The sequence below is a fragment of the Canis lupus genome, chromosome 6 (genome assembly GCF_011100685.1).
Source record: "Canis lupus familiaris isolate Mischka breed German Shepherd chromosome 6, alternate assembly UU_Cfam_GSD_1.0, whole genome shotgun sequence".
Taxonomy (NCBI): domain Eukaryota; kingdom Metazoa; phylum Chordata; class Mammalia; order Carnivora; family Canidae; genus Canis; species Canis lupus.
Genome location: NC_049227.1, coordinates 42,175,614 through 42,197,915, shown reverse-complemented (window position 1 = coordinate 42,197,915; position 22,302 = coordinate 42,175,614). Strand labels below are relative to the sequence as shown.

The window sequence follows — 22,302 nt, the reverse complement described above, 5'->3', positions numbered from 1 at the left end:
CTGGGGCTGTGGTCACCATACCTAAGCCCCGAACAGCATGTGTCGCTCTCAGGACCACAAATGCTGCTAGGGACCCTGGGACTTGCTCTCTCCTGGGGAACCTCAGCTTGGGCCTGGCCATAGCTAGCGTCACGGGCTGAGGAGAGGGAGCCAGAGGAGAGTTGGCATGGCTCCAGGTCAGAGGGGTCAGAGGCCTTCTGCTGTTGGTGCTGGAAGCTTCTCCTTTTCTCACAGGGCTGAGGGGCCAGCCTGTATCCCTACCCCCACCCTCACTCCCAGGCACCATATTTACCTGTCTTTATGGCTACTCCCTAAGAGTCTCCCCAAACTGCAGGGCTCTGCTTTCTTTGCTGAGTTAGGGCCCCTGCTTCCTAAATCAATTCCTGGTGTGGGGAGAGGGGGTGGCCAGAGGAGGTCCCTTCCTTCTCCCGCTACACTTTCCTAGGTGATCTCATCCACTCCTACAGTCTTTTTTTAAAAAGATTTTATTTATTTATTCATGAGAGACACACACAGAGAGGCAGAGACACAGGCAGAGGGAGAAGCAGGCTCCCTGCGGGGACCCCAATGGGGGTCTCGATCCCAGGACTCCTGGATCATGCCCTGGGCGGAAAGGCAGACACTCAACCACTGAGCCACCCAGGGGGCCCCTACCCCTACAGTCTTAAACATCTTCCAGGACCTAGCAACAGCCACGTTGGTAGGTCCAGCCCGGAACATTGCTCTCAACTGCATTTGTTCATTCAACAAACAGAGTGAGCTTCTTCTCTACTCCCAGCACTGCTTTCTGTGTTGGGTGTCCATCAGTGAGCAGAGCGTACAGCCCCGCCCCCGCTCCCCACACCTGCTCACCCTGCCCACTCGGCCACTCCCAGGCATCTCCATGCCCCCCTTCACGGCTCTCCCCTCCCTCTTCCACCCCCATCCAGCCCAAGGCTGAGCCAGAAACTGGGATGTTGTGGTTAACCTGTCCCTCTAATACCTTAATTCACTCACTCACTCACCACACGTTAAATCTTTACCAAATGCCCACACCGCATCCCTGGGAGCCAGCAGTGAACCAGGCCAGCAGGACCCCTGCCCTCAGGGAGCTTACATTCCAATGTCAAGGGGGAGAGGGGACAAAAGACCAGTACGTTAAAAATATATGTAATGGCACGTGGGTAGCTCAGTGGTGAGCATCTGCCTTCGGCTCAGGTCATGATTCCGGGGTCCTGGGATCCAGGCACAGGGGACTCCTGCCTCTCCCTCTGCCTGTGTCTCTGCCTCTCTGTTTCTCATGAATAAATAAATAAAATCTTTAAAATATATGTGTGTGTGTGTGTGTGTGTGTGTGTGTGTAATGATCCCTCCCCCTCATTCCTACCCATTACAGCCCTGTTCCCAGCTCCCAGGTGCACCTCCATCTCCCCCTCTTCGTCCTGGGCACCCGGCTGCCTTTCCACAAGCCAGGCCTCCCAGCCCCTGCAGCCTGGCCTTCTTAAAACCGACCCCAGACCCTGCACCCCGGCTTAACCCCTCCAAGGCTGGATTCCCACTGCATTTGGAATAAAATCCAAACTCCGTCAAGGTAAGGGGGACCCTAAAGGGCCTGGGCTTGCCAGGCCCCTCCCTGCCTCTGCCCTGTCGCCCCCCGCTGGGGGCGGAGAACACAGACGCCCACCTGTGCTGCCTCCTTTGCCGGGCTGACTTCTCTTCCGCCCCCTGGCTTTCACTGTCCCTCCCCTGGTGGCCCCTCCAGCGCCCCGGGTTGCTGGCTCCGGGTGCAGGTGCATCGCACGCTTCGGAGCCCTGGAGGTGTCTCCTGCCCACCCCGAGGTGCCGGGCCCCGCTGGGGCTGGGGCACCGGGATGCTGTGCAGTAAACCACCGCTCAGCTGCACCCCTCCACCCCCCCACCCCCCGCTGTCTCAGCTGGCTCCTGCACCTCACTTCTAGGGCATCCCTGGGAGTCCTTGGGGAGGAACGTGAAAGCTCTTCTCTTTACATTATGCATTTCCTGCCGGAGAAGCTGTCAGAATAATGAGGAGCGCTGAAGAGAGAGGGAGGCTGAGAGCTCTCTGCTCTTCCTTCTGGAACTTGGCTTCCACCGGAGGTTTGGGGAACTTGTAACCCCCCCCCACCGGGAGCTACCTAGGGGAGCTGATTCACCCTGGCTCCCCTTAGGGCTGCGCTCTGCATCGTGGGTGCTCCCCCCAACCCCGTGACACGCTGGAGCGATGGAAGGCAGTGATGGGAGCAGGAGGGTTGAGGGTGTGCTGAAGAGGGGAAGGACAAGGCTGGCGGAGACAGTGTGGGGTGTAGGAAAGAGGGAAAGAACAGAGTTGCCTGCCTGGCCCTCAAGCCAGTCCTCCTCCCCTGAATGCACTCTTTCTAGAACTATGAGCCTCCTGGTCCAGCCCTGAGAATAGAAGAGACACCTGCTAAATGTTAAGAGATAATTGTTAGGTCTACTAGGCCTCCCGGTGGGACAGTGGGGGTCCTCCAGCTGCGTCCTGAGCCCTCAGCAAACAGGGCCGGCGGGAGGGGGCACTGCAGTGTGGCTCCCCCTGAGGGCACCTCTGCAGGGACCAGGACCTGGGATTCCTTAACCTGGGGGCAACTCCACTGCTCATATCCCTAGAGACCCCCTTGCCACCTGTCCCCCCCCACCCAGAGTTTCTCACCCTTAGGCCCCAGGTCCAAGGACAACTGCTTCAAACTCAGCATCAGTGATCAAATGTTCAAATCATACCAACAAGGGAAACACACAAAAACAGACTTTTCTCCATGTCCTCAGCCCTTACCCAAGAGGGGCTCAGAGACGGGGTGTCTGCCTGGCCCAGGCCCGGCCAGGTGCCCCTTGGTAAGACCGGGGCTGAGCCCAGGAGGCCCAGAGGCCCAGAGGAGCTGTTCCTGGACTAGCTGTTGCCATGGTGGCCCTCCCTGGGGTGGCGGCTGCCGAGTTGCTATGGAGAGCAGAGTTCTGCCTCCAACGCTGCTATCAGCATGGAGAAGCTGCCCCAGGATCCTGACCCTCCTAGGTCACTAGATGGTCAGCATGGGGGCCAGTCTGTGCCATCCTCTCCGTGGACTCAGGGTGGGGGGGGTGCACAGCACCAAGGAACAGGAATTAGAACCAGCCGCCTTCCCAATACTCCAGCTGCATCCAGCCTCATGCCTCAGGACCGCCTCCTCCCCTGAGGGGACTCACTGTTTGTCCTCCTGGCAGATCGATTAGGGACTTCATTTCTCTCAGGACACCCCTAGAGGTGGCAACCAGCTCCTGGGGAGCCTGGGGGGTGGGATGATGAGGGCAGGGGTGTGTGTAAGAAGGCTCCAGTGGTACCATTCTCCCTCTGGACTTAAGTGTGCTGGACTGTGACAAGCTAATTTCCCTGGGCAGAACTAGAAAACTGGTTTCTAGAATCATCCATCTCTTCCTGAGTTTTTCTCTACCCTTACTAAATGCTACCCCTTTCCTGCCTCCCAAACATCCACACATTTCCAGGGTCCTTCTGTACTCTTCACCCTCTTTTCATGGTCTAATCTATGCATTGAAAAGCATCTTGTACCAGCCATCCCACACTCTAGTATAAATTAGTGTCCACACATAGTTTATTTCCCAAGACACAGGATTGCTAGACCTCCTCTTAACTTATGGAGTAAGACCCTCGTTCTCTGTTATAGGAAGTCCTGACACCAGAGGGGAGTAGGGCTTGGCAGGCCTGACTTCCTCAACAGAAAGCACTAGGAAGCCTTTTCCAGAAATTCTTGCTAGGGCCATTCACTGTGGGATGACAGGATGAAGGCAGTGTCCAGCTTGACGCAGGGCCCTGGGATGGGAATGCTCATGAGGTGACCCGCTGGCGTGGCCACTTCCCTCTTGGTGACTCAGAAGCAGTGATGCCCCTGTACTACCTTCTCAAGGCAGTGAGATGTCGGAGAGGAGCCTGCCAGGTGCCCTGCACCCCCTGCTTTCCCCCAAGTCTTATCTACACACACCTGCTGGCTACTGGGAATAGGAGCCCAAGGGAGGGACCTCATTTCCCAGGGCCCTGGAGGGGAGGCAGAGAGCGGGGTCCTGCAGGACCAGGAGCCAGGGGCAGGGGCTGCGGGCAGGGGTGGGGGTGGCAGGGAGGCCGCTGGAGGGTGGAGGAGTGGGAGGGGAAGTGGGCAGGTGAGAAACTGCGAGGAGGGGAGGAGGGGAGGCGGGGAGGAGGGGGCGAGGGAGGGACCCATTCCCGGCTGTGGGACCTAAAATGAACTCAACAGGCTGGAAATAGAACAGCCGGGCAAGCCCACAACACTGTCTGGGTGTCTGCTGAGCAAGCACGTGAATGAACAGAACTGGGGGAGCAGTTCGAGGAGGAAATAGATCATTTCGTCTCAGAGGTAGGTCAGAACAGGAGGCGTTTACCCAGCCCGCCCAGATTACTCGGATCCCTTTTCTGAGGGTGTTTCCTTTACGTAAGCATTATTTTTAACGAGGCCGCCTCGGTGGGTGGGTGGCTGGGTGAGCTTGGTGCCACCCACCCTTGGCAAGTGGAAGGTCTAAGTTGCTCCGCGACCAAGACCACCCTGGGTTCTGTTGTAACGATGGATGGACTCGGTGGACTCGTCTGGCTTCCGGGGAGAGATCTTAATCCCCTTTCCAAATGGGGGCTTAGGACTGCGAACTGTGTCACAGGAATACCGCTTCCCTTGTTAGGACAAAACCCAGCTCCAGACAGCGAGGGACTGGCCTGTGGGCCCCGCCTGCCTGGCACCTCACCCTGTGCCAGCACACCAGCCCGGGAGCTGCACTGCCACAGGACTCTTGCCCAGGCCTGGGGGGCCCCGCCTCTCCACTCCCCACCCTGCCTGCCCTTCCCCAGAGCGCAGGGCCCGCCTTCCTCCTCCCTTCCAAACACCACCCCCCCCCCCTTTCCCACTGAGGCTCCTAGGAAGACTCCTGGGTTGCAAAGAGTTGTCCGTGTGTTATGTTCTACAGGCAGGGTTCAGAGCTTATCCCCCAGGGAGTTTGTAGCCCCCCCCTCCCCCGCCCAATACGAGGAGCCATAGGTCTGGAAGTTAGAGGTGGGGCCGGCACAGACTACTGAAAATAGCTGGAGCCAGGTGGCCCCTGGGGGCTCCTTTTAGCCTGGCTGAGGAATCCACCTCACTGTGGAGCTTTTGCTCCCTCATGGATTTCTCTAGAATTCAGACCAGCTCTCCTTGGGACTGAATGTGGACAGGAACCAACGGGGCCAGAGCTCTAGCCTTGCATTTACCCCTGGCTATGCTGTCTCTGGCAACTTGCTTGCTGAGCTGCACATCTGTAAAGCTGAGGATGATACTGCCCACCTTAGCAGATTCTCCCAAGGCTCCAATAAGATCCATGTCCCTCCTGCTTAGCCTAGTACCTGACACTTCAGAAAGCTTAACCTCCTTCCTTCCCCTCTCTCTTCCTTCCTAGGTGACCACTAAGGAACCTTTCTAAATTAAGCAGGTAGGTTCACTAAAGGATTTTGGGGAGACCTAAATCGGAGAGAAAGAATATAGGCCATTCTACGGCCCCTCCACGAGGTCCCGGGGCCGGGGCTCAGCTCTGGTGGGAGGTGGAAGAGATGAGGTCTCAGTAAGCAGAAGGCCTCCACTGTGGCAGCGAGGCAACCAGACCCGTGCCTGATATCTGGAACACAGCTGGCTCGCAGACTGGACTTGGGCATTAATCCGGTATTTGACATTTTGTACAGGTGGTCTCTAACCACGAAGCTGGGAGCCAGCAGGCGTGGGTCCATTCCCCGAGCTCTGACTCAGTTTCCTCTGCTGCTCTGGGGCTTCAGCTTTCATCAGAAGGCATTCACACGAAGGCCCTGTCGGTGATCAGTTCATGGCAAAAAGCAAGGGCAAGTCTTATCTCCAAGGAGATTAGACTAGTGTTTTCCCGTTTCGCCTGGGTGGTTAGTCCTGGCATGGTGATCATAGAATCCCATGTGGAAATGGGACCCTAGAGTCCACTGCCTTCCCAGGCTGGACACTTAGAAACACATCGGCTGTGAGGAAGCTGATGGAAGACCCCTTGACCCCACCTCCTCTGCACACATGATCAGGAGAGACACTTCTTACAGAGCCATCCTGAAATCTCTCCTTCCCTACACTGCCTCTCGCCTTCCTTTGGACTATCTAGGCTCTTGGCCTAAAGTGCCTTGGTCTGTGCATTTCAGGCAGTGCAAGAAGCAAAACAGGTTAGCTTTTTCTCTTCTCTGTCATTGATGGGCTGGGGGACTGAGGAGGGTATTTCTGAAAATTCAGGGGTTCCTCTTGGTCCCTGTACCAGCATCTTTGAGAATGCCCATAGAGCACCCTGAGCTTCTCAGACGTAAAGGGCAAGAGAAACCAAAGCCATCCAGATCATGGGGATTGAGGCGCCCAGGTGGCTCAGTGAGTTGAGTGTCCAACTCTTGATTTTAGCTCAGCTCATGATCTTGGGGTCGTGGGATCGGCCCTTCCGGCTCTGCGTTCAACGGGGAGTCTGCTTGAGATTCTTTCCCTCTGCCCCTGCCTTTGCTCTCTCTCTGTCTCTGTCTTTCTCTCTCAAATAAATAAATCTAAAACAAAAACAAAATCCCAACAACGCAGCCCAAGCCTGTGCCCTTGCTTGCCTCATTTGGCCAGTAGCTGAGTTAATCCCAAACTGAGATTCCTTTTACTTTGTGCTCACCTGGCCCCCAAAGGCTGCCAGGGTATCAGCTACCAAGTCAACAATCCGTAAGAGCCATCTGCAGCCCTTCTCAGATCCCAGAAGGAATCTCAACTCTGTCCTGACCTCAGAAGCCACCTTGGCCCCTTTGTCAGTGCTTTCTTCACACTGGATCTGGGCATCGCATCTGTAATTTGATGCCTAGGAAATATTTTTAGCTACCAACCTTGACGCAGACTTCATCCCTATTCACCACAGGAGTAAGGAGAGGGGAAAGAATTGGAAGGTTCCAGAACACAGCTGCTTCCTACAAGACAAGTCTATGTCTCTCCATTTCTGGAAACCCTTCTAGGGTTCCCTGTTGGATAAAGGTGTGATGCCCAAGACCACCTGGCCCATCAGGGGATCCCACTGCAAGACATTTATCAGATTTGTCTCTAACTTACAAAGACATTTATCTTGGGGTGCCTTCCTTTTAAATGCAGTTTCTTCAAGGCTCTTTGAACTACCATTAGCATCTTATTGGTTCCCTCATGAATTAATGAGTTCCACAAAATCTTTGACACAAATTTCATTCTCTACCTGTAGGAGACTCGTGCTTTTAATTTTTTAGAAATTATACTTAGATCTCGATCTCCTGTCCAGCTTAAGGCATAGGCTCAATTATTAACATACCTGATAGTTAGTAGGAGCTCAAGAAATGTTTGTTGAATGAGTAAAAAGCACTCACTTGGAACCTTATGTTTGAACTGCCAACCACACTTTGTAGTGGGATCCCTATCTGCCAGATAACTGGGGGTGGTGGTGGGGGATGTAGGGAAGATGAGAGCCCTAAACTATTTAGGTGGTCCCCATGAAGTTCCCCTGATTTGGGGGGCACTTGGTCCCAAGAGGATAGTAGCCAAAGCAAATCCCTTTGGTCAGCTCATGGGGAGGTCCTCCTCGCTGGGGCTGCCGGAAGTAGGGTACCTGGATAGGTTTCCCTTCCCTTGCTGCCCATGGCCTGGGCTCTTACCAACCTCAGCATTGTGAAGATCCCACTAGACAACCCTGACTGTCCCTAAGGTCTTGGACACAGAGGCACTTTTGTGTCGGAGGTCAGTAAGCAGCATTAGCCTGAGGAGCCAGTATCCTGGGATCCCTGGCAAAGTCCCCCGGTCCTGAGTCCAGACAGATAATTGCAAACCATGTCTTTCCCCCTTTACCATCCTTACCATCTCCACCATGGGGGGTGGCCAGCTGGCAGGAGGGGTAGATGGTGACATGAATTCCTTGAGGGCAGAAGCTTGTCTGTCATTTGTAGGCCTGGCATCTGCCAAGCACTTTCCCTGCTCCTGGTGGACATTCGATGAATGCTCACCACCTCCCCGCCCTCGGCCTGACTCCAGCCTGCAGCCAGCTTCCTTCCAGTGTGTCTGATATACAAGCCCTTCGGCCTCGGCCTTGACAGAATATGGATTAATCAATCCTCCCCTCTGGGAGTCTGGGCAGGATCCACTGATAATTAGGCATCAAGCTCAGGGCATGGTGACCTGTGCAACAGCACGCTTGGTGTTGTCCACTTCCCTTACAAAGAAATGAGAAGTTTGTAGAGGCTCTGCCGCTGGAGAAAGAGAACAAAAGCAACTTTTTTTTTTTTTTTTTTGTAATAGGATCTACATAACCAAATTTACTCTTTTTAAGTACATTCATGTTGTCGAACCATCCATCACCACCATCTATCTCCAGAACTTTCCCATCATCCCAACCTGAAACTCTGTGCCCATGAAACAATCGCCCATTCTCCTTCTCCTCCCAGCCCCGGACAACCACCATTCTACCGTCTGTCTCTATGAATTTGATTACTCTACGTACCTCAGATAAGTGGAATCCTGCGGTAATTGTCCTTTGGTAATTGGCTTAGCATAATGTCCACTGTGTGTGTGTGTGTGTGGGTGTGTGTGTGTGTGTATCACATTTTATTTATCCATTCATCCATTAATGAGTACTTGGGTTGTTTCCACCTTTTGACTATTGTGAATAATGGATGTACAGGTATTTCTTTGAGATCCTACTTCCAGTACTTCTGGGTATATGTCCAGAAGTGGAATTGCTAGATCATATGGTATTGCTTGCTTAAATTTTTGAGGTAAAAGCAACATTTCTGAGCATCTGTGTGGTACCAGCTCTGAACCAGACCTTTTCTTTTTTTTTTTTTTTTCCTTTTTAAAATTTATTTGACAGAGACAGAGAGAGGGAGCATGAGCAGAGAGAGGGAGAAGCAGACTCCCTGCTGGGCTGGATCCCAGGACCCTGAGATCATGACCTGAGCCAAAGGCAGACACTTAACTGAGCCACCCAGATATCCTTAGACCTATTCTGTATGACATTTCATTTAATCCACACAACTACCCTACAAGGTGAAGGTTATTGTGCCCAGTTTACAAAACGTGAAGATTCCAGAAACTAAAGGACACTCAAAGTTATAGATAGTGACAGTCAAATCTTGAACCCAGGTCAACTTGATTCCAAGGCCACACTCTTCCCAGGTGGCCAGTGAAGAAAACCAATAGAGTCGTCAAAAGGAGGGGCCGCACTTTAAAGCTGTTGAGAGCTAACACTTTCTTTAATTAACAGTTAGCATTACGATGAGTCTAGCAGGACTCATAGAAGAATGGGTCATCACTCCCTCTTTCCTCAGGTCGAATGAAACACTGGCTTCCAGACGGTTCCCAGACAAAGCTCCTCTCTCCCTCCTACTCCTCTTCCTCTCACATCACCAGGCCTCCCTTATTCACTGGCTCAAGCCCACACGACTCAGCTCCAGCCTCATCTCCACCCAGAAATCTTCCCAGCTACAACCCCAGAAGGGGTCCCTCCTACTAACTTCCCCGGACTCCCTTCTGTCGACTAGGCTCCCTGCCCTTTGTGTTACTGATTTATGTACAAACTCCCTCCTGGCCAAAAGCTCTCCAGGGCACAGCGCACATGGTCCTTTTGCATAACTTGAACCTACTGGTGCCCTCTGCGCTCTGTTAACGGTTTGAATCAATGAATCAATGAGTGACTCACTCAATCAATGGCGGTAGGGAAGACAGGCATGAAGAGAGAGAAAACCAGAATTATCCTCTTCTACTTCACTATTTGTGTAAGACAGGCTGTGAGTGGCTCAGAATAATTTGTGTGCCATATTTGGCACCACTGCGCAAGCCTGAGCCATTTTGGGGTTGGAAACTCCCAGGAAAAGAGATGGAATTATCCTCTTGGAGAAATATGCCCGTGTGGCTGGCCCAAGGCAGGGGAGGAGGAGTTTTCAATGTTGGTAGAGATTTCATGTCCTGAGGAAAACCAAATCCCAAGGGGATGCCCTGTTTGTGACATCTTAGCACGATTACTCATTCATTCCTTCATTCACACAACCTTGCCCGATGACTAGACCCATACCTGCTCTAAGCCAGGCACCCACCTCAGCACCTGAGGGACAAGAGGCAAATGAGATCTGCTCGTGCTGTGCTTGCTTCAGCAGCACATATACTAAGATCTGCTTGTGCGGTGCTGTGTGCTCAGACCCAGCCGGTGGGCCAGGAGAGGCCCTGCCACCAGGAGAGGACTGGGAGGCTCAGCCAAGCCCACAGGTGGGAAACAGGTGGCTGCTTCTGGAGCCAAATCTGTGCATTGCTGGGAAGCATGGTTTCACCTGGAGGCTCTGCTAACTCTCCAGCCTTTGACGTCAGGGCTGGTGGATGAGTGCCATGCAGGGGAGCAGGGGCAGGAACAGGTGACCAAGAAACAGCCAGGTACCCAGGGTGGCAGCTGCTCATACCCAGAGCGGAGTGGGGAGTGCCAGCAAGTGGGGGAGCTCCTGGCCAGAGTCCCCGCAGGACCTCCATATCAGGCGCCGTGAGGTCACTCCCCGCCCCTGCATACTAGACCAGCTTGGCTCAGGGAGCCGGCTCTTTAGAGGGCTTTAAGCTCCACAGTCCATGAACACGAAAGTGTGTAGCAGAGAGAGGGACAGGACTTGAATTCGACTCTAAGACTAGAGTTTGAGATTATTTGCCTAAGAGAGAAGGAAGCATTTAAGTGACTTGGTTGTTCACAATTATTTGGAAGGTATTAGGATGAGCACATTAACCCAAATGGTCTGCACGTCAAACCCAGGGGATGAGCAGAGCAGGGCACCATCCCGTTGTGTAGGCAAAGAAAACAAGATCTAACACTAGTGTTTCTGTCCTTGGTCCAGGGTTCTTGCTCATCCAGGCTGCCTCTCCTGACTCCACAGGCCCAAGGGGGCTTCCGCATGAGGGGGACTGAGATGGAGCCTGTGATGGGGAGCTGTCTGGCAGCTCCAGGCAGTGACCTCAGGACTGGCCAAGGAAGCAGCGCCTAGGGAGCGCCCGGCAGGGAGGGAGGGGGCAGCTCCTCCCCCCTCCCCCGGCCCAGGCCTGTGCAGCCTGCGGTACCCCGGTACCCCGCCACTCTGCCCAGCGAGCAGGCCCCAGTGGCCCTGGCAGCCTGAGTGCCTTCCTTACCAGGCCTTGTCAGGGATGTCTTGGGGAATTCAGAGGCTCCGCCTGGGGCGGGCAGGGTGGGGAGGGGGATGACCAGGTTCTGTCTGTGACTATGTGCCTGCAAGAAAACAAAAATCCACTAAAATGATTTTTTTTCCTTCCTACAAAGGAAGGAGGTTCACAGCTTGTTCCTTGGCTGCCAGAGGAGAGCGCCCTCTGAATTCCTTCCCTGTCTTGGCTATAAAGCTGTTAAGCTGCTCATTTGAGTTCAGGGGCCGAAAGCCTGCCCCACAGAGCTGTGGCTGACCTGCTTAACTCTAGTGGCTCAAACCTGGCAGGGGCACGGCGGGGGCGGGGGGGGGGGGGGCGGTTTGCTCTCTGCTCGGCTCTCCCTTGCGTGGAACACTCAGACAAGCTCTCCCTCGGTTCCAGGGAAGAGGGCTGATGGCTCAGCTCAAACCCTTCCTCTCTGCTCAAATAACTTCCCAATGCCCCACCTCCCTGGAGTGGATCTAGCACATTCTCCCATTCACTTGGCACTTACCTTGGGCCAAACGGTTTGCATACCCGAGCTCCTTCAGCCCACCCACCCCCACCCCACCCTGTGGAGGAGGTATAATCCACAAGCTAAAGATGAGAAATCTGAGACTCAGAGAAGTTAACCTGTTTGGGTCAGTTGTAAATTCGGGCTCGGATCTAATATAATCCTCACGCTGGCCATTTCACGTTAAGTGCTGTTATCGGGTTTTCATAGGCGAAGACACTGAGACTCACAAGGCTACTTAAGCATATCTGGGGCAAACAGCTGCTAAGAGGCCCCTGGAATTGGAGCCTGAAGCCCAGCCTGTGTTTGCAATCTTCTCTCCCTACTGGGTGGGTTGTCTTCCGTCCTGCCATCCATCGCTGGGCCTCCAGACCTCTGCTGCTAAGTGTCCCCTACCTGTCAGCACCCTTCTTCCCCACCCAGCCAGCTCTCGGAAGCCAGCTCTGAGTATCTCCACTGTCCATCTGTGCCGTCTGGCTTGAAATAGGCTTCCTCCACTAGGTCTCCCGGACCCTTGGGGCCCTGCCCCCCATCACTCCTTCCCCATCTCCAGAGCACATTACGACCCAGAAGAGCACTGATGGTGCTCTTGGCCTGTCTCACATGTGTCAGGCTTTGTTCCTGCCTCCTTGTGCCCTTTCCTAAAGGACAACAGCCAGCAGCCTGGGATGTCACATCCTTCCCGGGCCGGAGACATCAACTCCAGATTACCCGAACTTCCTCAGGCTGGAGGGCACCGTTTCGGTATCTGCTGCATCATCTAGCCCAGTGCCAACCACAAAGTCGGTGTGGAATAAATCCACACGTTTGTAAGTCATTGTTCAAAGCATTTGAATACCCATGATTTGGACGAGTCTTCCTGGAAACCTTGTTGGGGGGGGGGGCAGGTATGCAGATTCAGGGGGGCTCACCACAGCAAAGGTGACCAGTTGGTTGCTAAGAAGACTGGGACCAGGACCCAGGTTTTCCGATCCCGTGGCAGGGCTCTTTCCTCAACCCAGGCCAAAGACTGTTTCATGGAACTGCATCCCTTCCCCGATCTGCTAATTTTCTCCACCGTTTCCTCCTCCACAGAGCCGCGAAAAAGACCTGCTGGGGTTCCCTTTGTTGAAGGGGCCTTTTATTTTTTTTTAAGATTTTGTTTATTAATTTATTCGTGAGAGAGGCAGAGACCCAGGCAGAGGGAGAAGCAGGCTCCCTGCAGGGAGCCCGATGCAGGACTCGATCCCAGGACCCCTTAGGTCATGGCCTGAGCCAAAGGCAGACGCTCAAGCGCTGACCCCCCCCAGGTGACCCGTTGAAGGGGCCTTCAGAGGGCCTCTGAGGACAGCCTGAGGCAGAGGGTAGGGGTGGTAAGAGGCATCTCAGGGGAAGCCCTGAATGAGACTGGCACCCGGCAGAGAGGACCGTCCCGGTGCCCCCCAAAGGGTTCGGACAGGGTTTTAGGTCTGCAGAGGGCCTGCTCCACCCCAAGGCCCTGCAGGGCAACACCAACCAGTAGGGGCCGTGGTCAGGTACAGACCAGTCTCCAGGTAGCCACAGGCTCCTTTCTCCAGGCCCGAGGGGAAGGGGAGCACTAGAGACGGGCTGCTGCCTCGGGCGAAGGAGGACATCATCTGGGCGGCGGAGGGGGTCAGGCTTTGTTGAGCCCCAGGCGCAGGAGGGCACCAGAAGCGCGCCAGCCTCCCTCAGAGGGTGCCCCCATCGGGCAGATCTGCAGCTGCTTTGCCAAAAGGGAGAAGCGGGTCGTGTGGAGCAGTCCTCATTCTCACCCAGCCCGACGGGCCGCAGGATGTGGGGCGCTTCCAGGAGTGCAGCCCCTTCCCCCCCAAGTGAACCAGCCGGCCACGGGATCTGGGCCCGAGGCTCGGGAAGGCAGGCAGGGTCAGGGCAGCAGCCAGCAGCCCGGCAGGCAGCACCTCCTTCGTGGCTACTCCAGTGTCTGCACAGCACCTGCAGCGTGGCCCCGCCTCTCTGGCTGGGGGCTCGTTGCCTCAGGGATGAGGCCAGGGTTGGGGGGCCCGGCTGTGTGGCCCCGGCTCCCGGTGTTTGCTCCAACTGCGCAGCTTCCTGCTCTGGGAAATGCAGGATTAATTGAAGGACACGTGCAGCGATTATGAAAAGTGGGAGGTGGGGGGCGGGTACTGTCTGCAGGTGCTGCCGGGAGACCAGGAAGTGATGCACCCCCTCACTTTATGCTGAGCTGCCTCAACAGGTGTCAGTGGAGCTGTCACTGCACCCCGAGTACAGCACCTCGCAGCCCGAGCGCGCACTTGGTGGGGCTGGCTGAGCCCCTGAGGGCCCACGGGGAAGCAGGTTTGCAGAGCAAGGCCACCCAGCTCCAGCCCATCGTGGCCAACCCCATGTTAGCTCACCACCCACTTTGTGCCGCAGACACTGCAAGGTTACGAGTAGGATAAGCTTGGAACAGGGAAGCTCACTGCACAGCAGAGAAGACATCCAGGAATACGCGTGGTACGTTTGCATTTTCAGATATAATCCCGTTTCCAACATCCTGTGAACTCTGGTGAGAGGGGGGAACATGTGCACTCTCTTGCTCACACCTGTGATCCCAGTGCCCGGCACAAAATCTGGAACACAGTAGAGGCTTAATACGTGTTTGTCAAACGAGCAAGTAGACAAATCCCGGGTGGCGAGTTGACCGGCAGGTTCACTGGTGCACGGCAGGGAACGCGTGCTCCCCGCCGGCTGCCCCCCGCCCCGAACCCCTCGGCTTCCTCTCAGGAGACCCCCCTCACGTCTCTCCCTTCTCTCCTGCAGGCCCCTCCTGACCTGCACTCTGCGGTTTTGCATTCAGTGCCCCGTTCCCGTGGCCCTTGAGCCCAGATTGCTTAAGAGAGCTAACAGCAGCCGGCCAGAGTCCGCGCAGATGCGTTTTGACGTGCTTGGCCTGGCTGGAGGGCCCTAGACCGAACCCGATGTATTTTTAGCTCCTTGGGTATCTGGAAAAGTATTGAGATGCAGTTGTGGTCACAGACACCGGGCAAATCAGTATTCTGCCGCTGGCCTCCCCACACCAGCAGTTTCCGTTCAGTGTCTCCAAAGCAAGGGTTGCCATGGAGATGGAGTGCCAGGGCAACTGAACTTCCTGTCGGGAGAGGGAGACAGCGGCACAGGTGGAGCTCCGGGCCGTGGGAGCCCAGGAGCTCCTTGGATGGCCACGGCACGTCTCCTGAAGGCAGACGATGGCAGGAGTCCCCGGCGTCCCGGGAAGGAGGTCAGTCGGGAGATGGAGGATGCCGTTTCTGGAACTTCATTCAGGGAGGGACTGATTCTATTTCTTCCTCACAGGTGGCGGGGACTGCTTTGGTTCTCCCTCTGTCCCCTTGCCCAGGGACCGCGGCCATCTAAGGAAGCAGCCTGGAAGCTGGTTGGGGAGGAAGGTGGCAGCGCCGTCCTGAGTACAGGTCGGTCCTGGTGCATACCCGGACCCCAAGCTCCGTGAGCGGCGGGCGGAGGCCAGGTCCGCCCACCCTGGGGGCATTGGAGTTACGGTCATAACCCACTCTTGGGATGGCGCTGCGCAGGCTTTTGTCCTTGCTGTTGTCTGCGAGGCTGCCCAGACAGGTGGCCTGGTCCCCACCTTCCCCGTTTACTCACTAAACGTTTCCGGCGGGCCTGAGAAGTTAGGCGGCGGAGCTGCCAGGGGCTCCACGAGGCTAAAGGCCCCGCCTACCGCGGCCGAATCAGCAAGGTGTGAGGCCCGAGAGCAGCAGGTCTGTCGGTCCGTAGATCGGAGGGCCCAGAGCCCGAGGAAGCTCTGAAGAGCACAGCCTGAGCCTCACATCTCAGACAAAACAGATTGAGGCCCAGAGAGAGCAGGAGCCAGGCCACTCGGGGAGTTGGTGACAAAACAGGACCAGGATTCTTCTGCCCACACTTCTCACCACCCAGGGCTCCTTCCAGAGAAATGTGCCGCCCTGAACTTTTACTGGCTGCTCACTCCATGTCGGGGACTGGATCAGCTACGAATTCCTTTTAGTTGTTGTTGACAGAGACCTGAGCACAGCGACTTAAGCGAACGAGGAGCTCATTCTCTCATAAAAGATGCCCGGGCCAAGCATTACAGGGCTGTTGACAGTTGGGCAAAGTCGTCAGCGGTGCCGGTTCCCTGGTTTTCTGAGTCCCTGCCTTCAGCACAGAGGCTTGATTCTAACTGCCCAGGATGGCTGCTGGGGTTCCGGCCATCACAGCTCCATTCCAGGCAGAAAAGGAGGAAGAGAACAGAACAAAAGGGCCTGTGTGCCTTCTCTGCCTGCCCCTGCCCCGCCTCCTTCGGGGTCTTCCTGAAAGCCCATCTAGGGTCCATGTAGAGCCCATTGGCACTGCTAATTGCAAGAAATATTGAGAAATGTCATCTTTCGCCTGGGCACACTGCTACCCTAAATACAATTGGGATTGCGGTGGGAATGAAGAGCAGGAGAATGATACTTCTAAATGTTCTGCAGTGTGTATATATTTATTAGAAAATGAGGGGGCAAACTCCAAAAACTACCCATCCGACCACCTGTTCATCCACACAGGTGTGGTTGCCTTGCTCAGGGTCCTCTGCGATAGGCTACTTCCATGAGGTGGCACAAAGATTCTTAAGGCAGGGTTTAAACAAACTTAAGATCACTGCAGTTCAGTTTGAACAAAATCCCCAGACCCTGTGGATTCACCCTTGGAAGAGGCTTGGAGTGGGAGTGGCAAATCCACCAGGAGCTGTAGAGATCACGGCCTCACACAGACTCAGCCGCCAGCCCCGGGCCTGCCCGCCGCCAGCCCCCAGCCCAGCCCACCTGGGAAGGCCTCCACTTGCCTGAATCCCGCGCCCTCCGGGGCTGCCGGGCCACCCGCCCACTGGAGTCACGCTGAGCCACCGGCTGGGCGCTGGGTTCGCCAGGAAGCCTCGGCCTTTGTGCAGCCTCAGCTCACACCCGGCTCTGGTTACCTATGAATGGGAGCCGCTCTCCTCAGAGGGCCATTCTCTTCAGGTAGCTGGTCTCCTCAGATGGCCGTTTTCCTCAGGTTGCCGTTCTCCTCAGGTGGCCGTTCTCCTCAGGCGGCCGTTCTCCTCAGGCAGCCGGTCTCCTCAGGTAGCCGTTCTCCTCAGGTGGCTGTTCTCCTCAGGTAGCCGGTCTCCTCAGGTAGCCATTCTCCTCAGGTGGCCGTTCACTTCAGGTAGCTGGTCTCCTCAGGTAGCTGTTCTCATCAGGTAGCCGGTCTCCTCAGGTAGCTGGTCTCCTCAGGTGGCCATTCTCCGCAGGTGGCTATTCTCTTCAGGTAGCTGGTCTCCTCAGGTGGCCGTTCTCCTCAGGTGGCCATTCTCTTCAGGTAGCCGGTCTCCTCAGGTGGCCATTCTCCGCAGGTGGCCATTCTCTTCAGGTAGCTGGTCTCCTCAGGTGGCCGTTCTCCTCAGGCAGCCGATCTCCTCAGGTGGCCGTTCTCCTCAGGCGGCCGTTCTCCTCAGGCAGCCGATCTCCTCAGGTGGCCGTTCTCCTCAGGCGGCCGTTCTCCTCAGGCAGCCGGTCTCCTCAGGTAGCCGTTCTCCTCAGGTGGCTGTTCTCCTCAGGTAGCCGGTCTCCTCAGGTAGCCGTTCTCCTCAGGTGGCCGTTCACTTCAGGTAGCTGGTCTCCTCAGGTAGCTGTTCTCTTCAGGTAGCCGGTCTCCTCAGGTGGCTATTCTCCTCAGGTGGCCATTCTCCGCAGGTGGCCATTCTCTTCAGGTAGCTGGTCTCCTCAGGTGGCCGTTCTCCTCAGGTGGCCATTCTCTTCAGGTGGCTGTTCACTTCAGGTAGCCGGTCTCCTCAGGTGGCTGTTCTCCTCAGGTGGCCATTCTCCGCAGGTGGCCATTCTCTTCAGGTAGCTGGTCTCCTCAGGTGGCCATTCTCCTCAGGTGGCCATTCTCCTCAGGTGGCTGTTCACTTCAGGTAGCCGGTCTCTTCAGATAGCCGGTCTCTTCAGGTGGCTGTTCTCCTCAGGTGACCGTTCTCCTCAGGTGGCCATTCTCCTCAGGTGGCTGTTCTCCGTAGGTGGCCGTCTCCTCAGGTGGCCATTTTCTTCAGGTGGCCGGTCTCTTCAGGTGGCTGTTCTCTTCAGGTAGCTGGTCGCCTCGGGTGGCCATTCTCTTCAGGTAGCTGGTCTCCTCAGGTAGCCAGTCTCTTCAGGTGGCCGTTCTCTTCAGGTAGCTGGTCTCCTCAGATGGCCGTTCTCTTCGGGTAACTGGTCTCCTCAGGTGGCTGTTCTCCTCATGTAGCTGTTCTCTTCAGGTAGCCAGTCTCCTCCGGTAGCTGGTCTCCTCATGTGGCCGTTCTCTTCAGGTGGCCGTTCTCCTCAGGTGGCCGTTCTCCTATGGTGGCCATTCTCTTCAGGTAGCTGGTCTCCTCAGGTGGCCGTTTCTCTTCAGGTAGCCGGTCTCTTCAGGTGGCTGTTCTCTTCAGGTAGCTGGTCTCCTCAGATGGCCATTCTCTTCAGGTAGCTGGTGTTCTCAGGTGGCCATTCTCCTCAGGTGGCTGTTCTCTTCAGGTAGGCGGTCTCCTCAGGTAGCTGGTCTCCTCAGGTGGCCGTTCTTCTCAGGTGGCCGTTCTCCTCAGGTAGCTGGTCTCCTCAGGTGGCCATTCTCCTCAGGTGGCTGTTCTCTTCAGGTAGGCGGTCTCCTCAGGTAGCTGGTCTCCTCAGGTGGCCGTTCTCTTCAGGGGGCCATTCTCTTCAGGTAGCTGGTCTCCTTAGGTGGCCGTTCTCCTCAGGTGGCCCGTTCTCTTCAGGTAGCTGGTCTCCTCAGGTGGCCGTTCTCTTCAGGTAGCCGGTCTCTTCAGGTGGCTGTTCTCTTCGGGTAGCTCAGGTGGCCGTAAGACAGGTCAGGACTCAGAGGATACCCATAGGAAAGTGAAGCCTGTGCCTGGAGGCCTGACTGCCGGCGCCCCGTTGGAACACCTCAAGAGGGGGCAGGCCAAAGGGGCTCCGCAGGGACCTGCCGCTCCACTCAGCGTGGTGCTTCTCCATGATATTTGTACATAACACATTGTCCCAGGCACGATGAAAGGTTTTTGAGAGGGGGACAGTGAGAAAGCAAGAATCAGTCTATTCAACATGAAACTGGGTGGCTGACTGATGACAGTGCCCAGACGCTCCTAGTGTATGCAGCACCCGCTCACCCCTTAATCTTTGCTCACCGAACGCCAGTTTTATTTGGGAGCAGTAACACGCTCAGTTGCAGTATCTGGCCTCTCAGGCTTGCTGGCAAACGGCCAGAGGGCTGGACAATAAAGCAGAGGAAAACATCTCTGGGAAGGCTGTCCATCCCTTATTGAAAGGCAAAGGCCCCATGGAGAAGACTGGCCTCACCCTCCCCTTCTTCCTGCCTGGAGTGAGCAGGAGATGCTTGGGAGTGAAGGGGGCCATCCTGCAACCCTGGTTGGAAGAGCCCTATGCTACGATAGCGGAGCTGGAAGCTAGAAGGATCTAGGCTTAGGGTTCTCCTGACAACATCCCTGTACTACCTACTTCCTGACTTCTTGTTACATGGCAAAAATTGAAGCCCCATTTGGGTGAGCCAGTGTGGATTTCTTTTAAGAGAAGCCAAAAGCGATCCTGACTGATGCCCAAGGATTGCCAAAGGGCTGTGCCTTTTTGTGTGATTGCAGATTTGCCAACCCATCTGTAGTTCCTGTCCTGGTTCTGTCCCCAGGCCCACTTCACTTCTTCACCGGGCCAGCTTGGAGCAGACCACCCTATGTATCAGGGAAAGAAACTGGCTGGATTCTCCCAGCAGAATTTCCAGCAGGCCTGGGCTTGCATCTCAATTGTTCATCTTTATATATCACTCTGGGGGAAGGTGAAGAATTAAGTCCCATGGACTGCTTTTATTCCTCCCGAGAGAGAATATGGCATCCAGGAAAATACTTCTTGGCTGAGAAGTTTCTGAGAATTAAAAACTTGGTACTCCCAAACTCAGGAAGAGAATCTTCTCTCTTCTCATCTCAAACCATTGAGGCCATAGGACTGCTTCCTACTCCCTGCCCCATAGATTGCAGGTCTCAATCCTTTGAGAGCCATAAGATCTTAAGGCTTTGTAAGGAGGAAATCATGACTGTATCATCTGTCAGATTTTTCTCAGTTCCCCCAAATCTTTTTGGGTGCTTGCTATGTGTCTAAATAGTCTTCACAAAATGAACAAATGGCTTTGAAAGATTCTTGCAAAGAAAACTGGATTGGAGATCCTATTAATAATGCAAACATGAGAAACAGTAAAAAAAAAAAAAAAAAAAAAAAAAATCTGGAATGATCTTTCTCCTCCTGAATAAGGGCCTTTAGTAGCTGGCAAAAGCAATGACAGTCTCACTGGATCTAAAAAGATGTTGACCAAAAAAAGCCAGCATTTTCAAGATAATTCTAAAATATGGTTAACAGTTATTATTGTTAATGAAGGTTATTGCCCTAACAGTTTTTGCCTTGTGATATTAGCTATTGATAGTAAAAGCTTGCCAATTAGTAAGATAGTTAAAAATTAGGAATCCAGGGGCACCTGGGTGGCTCAGCGGTTTAGTGCCTGCCTTCAGCCCAGGGCCTGATCCTGGAGACCCTGGGATCAAGTCCCACGTTGGGCTCCCTGTATGGAGCCTGCTTCTCCTTCTGCCTGTGTCTCTGCCTCTCTCTCTCTCTCTCTCTCTGTCTCTTATGAATAAATAAATAAAATCCTAAAAAAGCAATCAGGCACTCCCACAATGAATATAAACTTCTTCAATTATTTCATTGATGCTTAAACTTATTAACCATACTTACCCCAGTATTTAACAAAATTTCATTAAATGTAGTAAGTGTATACAAGAGTCTTTTGGTGCTTCTTAGTAATTGCAAAACACAAAAAGCCATGTGCCCTCAGGGAAACAATTGTTTTTCTTTTCTTTTCTTTTTAAAGATTTATTTATTTATTTATTTATTTATTTATTTATTTATTTATTCATGATAGACATAGAAAGAGAGAGAGAGAGGCAGAGACACAGGCAGAGGGAGAAGCAGGCTCCATGCAGGGAGCCCCATGCGGGACTCGATCCCCAGACTCCAGGGTCATGCCCTGAGCTGAAGGCAGGGGCTAAACTGCTGAGCCACCCAGGGATCCCCAACCATTGTTTTTCTACCATGAAAAAAAATTGACTAAAATACACGAAAAACAACATGGCAACAAAATATGTAATCTTTAGTCAGCAGATCTTTTTGAAAGATGCATAGAAAACACTACTGAAAATTTTAAGAAGTGACTATTAAAGCAGAGTATGTGCTGCTCTGGGGAGCCTGGCTAGCTTAATCGGTAAAGTGTGTGACTCTTGATCTCGGAGTTGTTAAGTTCAAGTCCCACATTAGGTGTAGAGATTAGTTAAAAATAAAATCTTACAAAAAAATTTTAAAAGGGCACCTGGGTGGCTCCATGGGTTAATCGGTCATGGCAGTTGGTCCTGCTCGGTGGGGAGTCTGCAGCTCCCTCTACACCTCACTGCCCCCAACTCATTCTCTCTCTTGTTCACTCTCTCTCAGATAAATAAATAAAATATTTTTTAAAATAAATAAATAAAATAAAAATGAAACATTATGCCTTATAGCAAATTTGCTTTATATTTGATTGAAAACATAAAGCTTTCTAATACCTCAGTTAATGGGATTGCTGGGTTTTGTTTAAATACTAGAAAGAGGGGATCCCTGGGTGGCTCAGCAGTTTGGCACCTGCCTTTGGCCCAGGGCGGGATCCTGGAGTCCCGGGATCGAGTCCCACTTCGGGCTTCCTGTGTGAAGCCTGCTTCTCCCTCTGCCTGTGTCTCTGCCTCGCTCTCTGTGTCTCTCATGAATAAATAAATTTAAAAATCTTTAAAAATAAAAAAATTTAAAAAAATCTTTAAAAATAAATAAATAAATACTAGAAATAAATATTTTTGAATCACCCAAGAAAAAATGTGTGGAAGAAGAGTAAATGAGTAATTTCTCAGAAAAAAAAAAAATCCCTTATAGGAAAACTATTGACTGAAATACAAAGGGGAGCCTGGGACGAGGTTATACAGGTAGAACCACACTTGTTATCCATTCACTTGACAGCCAAGAGGTAAAAGCCAGATGTGCATAAACGCTGAGGGTTGTCCTTCATGTCTTTAATTTTACAAAAATTAGGTCTTTAAAGTTCTGTGGCGTCTTTGTAGCACTTGGTAAAGTGATAGAGTGACCAGGAAGCCCTTCCATTTCACACAGAGGTTCCCCAGTGTTGTCTCAGCTAGTACTTAAAAGAGTTCCCAAACTTAGAGATAAATCACATGCTTTTCTTATGAAGACAAATGTTCCATTTTTATTGCCCTTCTCTGTGATGACAAATGGCTGTCAGATTTTTTTTAATAAGCACTCTCGATCTGTCCCTTTCAGAGAAAGGTAATGCTTCATCACCTCTTAAAAAATAAACTCATGCCAGGGAAAGAGCACTTGAAAACAGATGTTTGGATGTTCCTGTTGTTACACAATTTTGTTCCAAACCCTGCTTGATACCTTTCAATCTCTCCCATCTGTATACTGCAAAAGAATTGGCAACAGAATTTTCTAACTTGGTTTAGAATCTTTTTTTTTAAGA

At 53.4% G+C, this 22,302-nt stretch overlaps 2 protein-coding genes across 5 annotated transcripts in view; one reads left to right on the top strand and one right to left on the bottom strand.

Moving 5' to 3' along the window:
* KCNC4 (potassium voltage-gated channel subfamily C member 4) overlaps positions 1–20,520 on the top strand; it is a 45,025-nt gene extending 24,505 nt beyond the window's left edge. Inside the window, exons 4-8 of the transcript XR_005361012.1 lie at positions 5,437–5,469; positions 12,345–12,506; positions 14,092–14,172; positions 14,479–14,935; positions 15,010–20,520. The gene's annotated coding sequence lies outside the window, so the exon portion shown is untranslated. The remainder of the gene's footprint in view (positions 1–5,436; positions 5,470–12,344; positions 12,507–14,091; positions 14,173–14,478; positions 14,936–15,009) is intronic.
* LOC111096345 lies at positions 12,857–15,067 on the bottom strand. Of its 4 annotated transcripts, none has more exons than XM_038541043.1 (3): positions 14,491–15,053; positions 14,073–14,221; positions 12,857–13,772 (listed from the first exon to the last, which is right to left on the bottom strand). In XM_038541043.1, the coding sequence occupies exons 2-3, from the start codon at positions 14,209–14,211 to the stop codon at positions 12,940–12,942; spliced, it is 972 nt and encodes a 323-aa protein (XP_038396971.1). In that variant the 5' UTR covers positions 14,212–14,221; positions 14,491–15,053; the 3' UTR covers positions 12,857–12,939. The 4 variants fall into 4 exon arrangements, with proteins under 4 accessions (XP_038396971.1, XP_038396970.1, XP_038396969.1 ...); XM_038541042.1 differs by having other exon boundaries at positions 14,073–14,288; positions 14,491–15,051; XM_038541041.1 differs by having other exon boundaries at positions 12,857–13,767; positions 14,080–15,067.
* Positions 20,521–22,302: the final 1,782 nt, after the last annotated feature.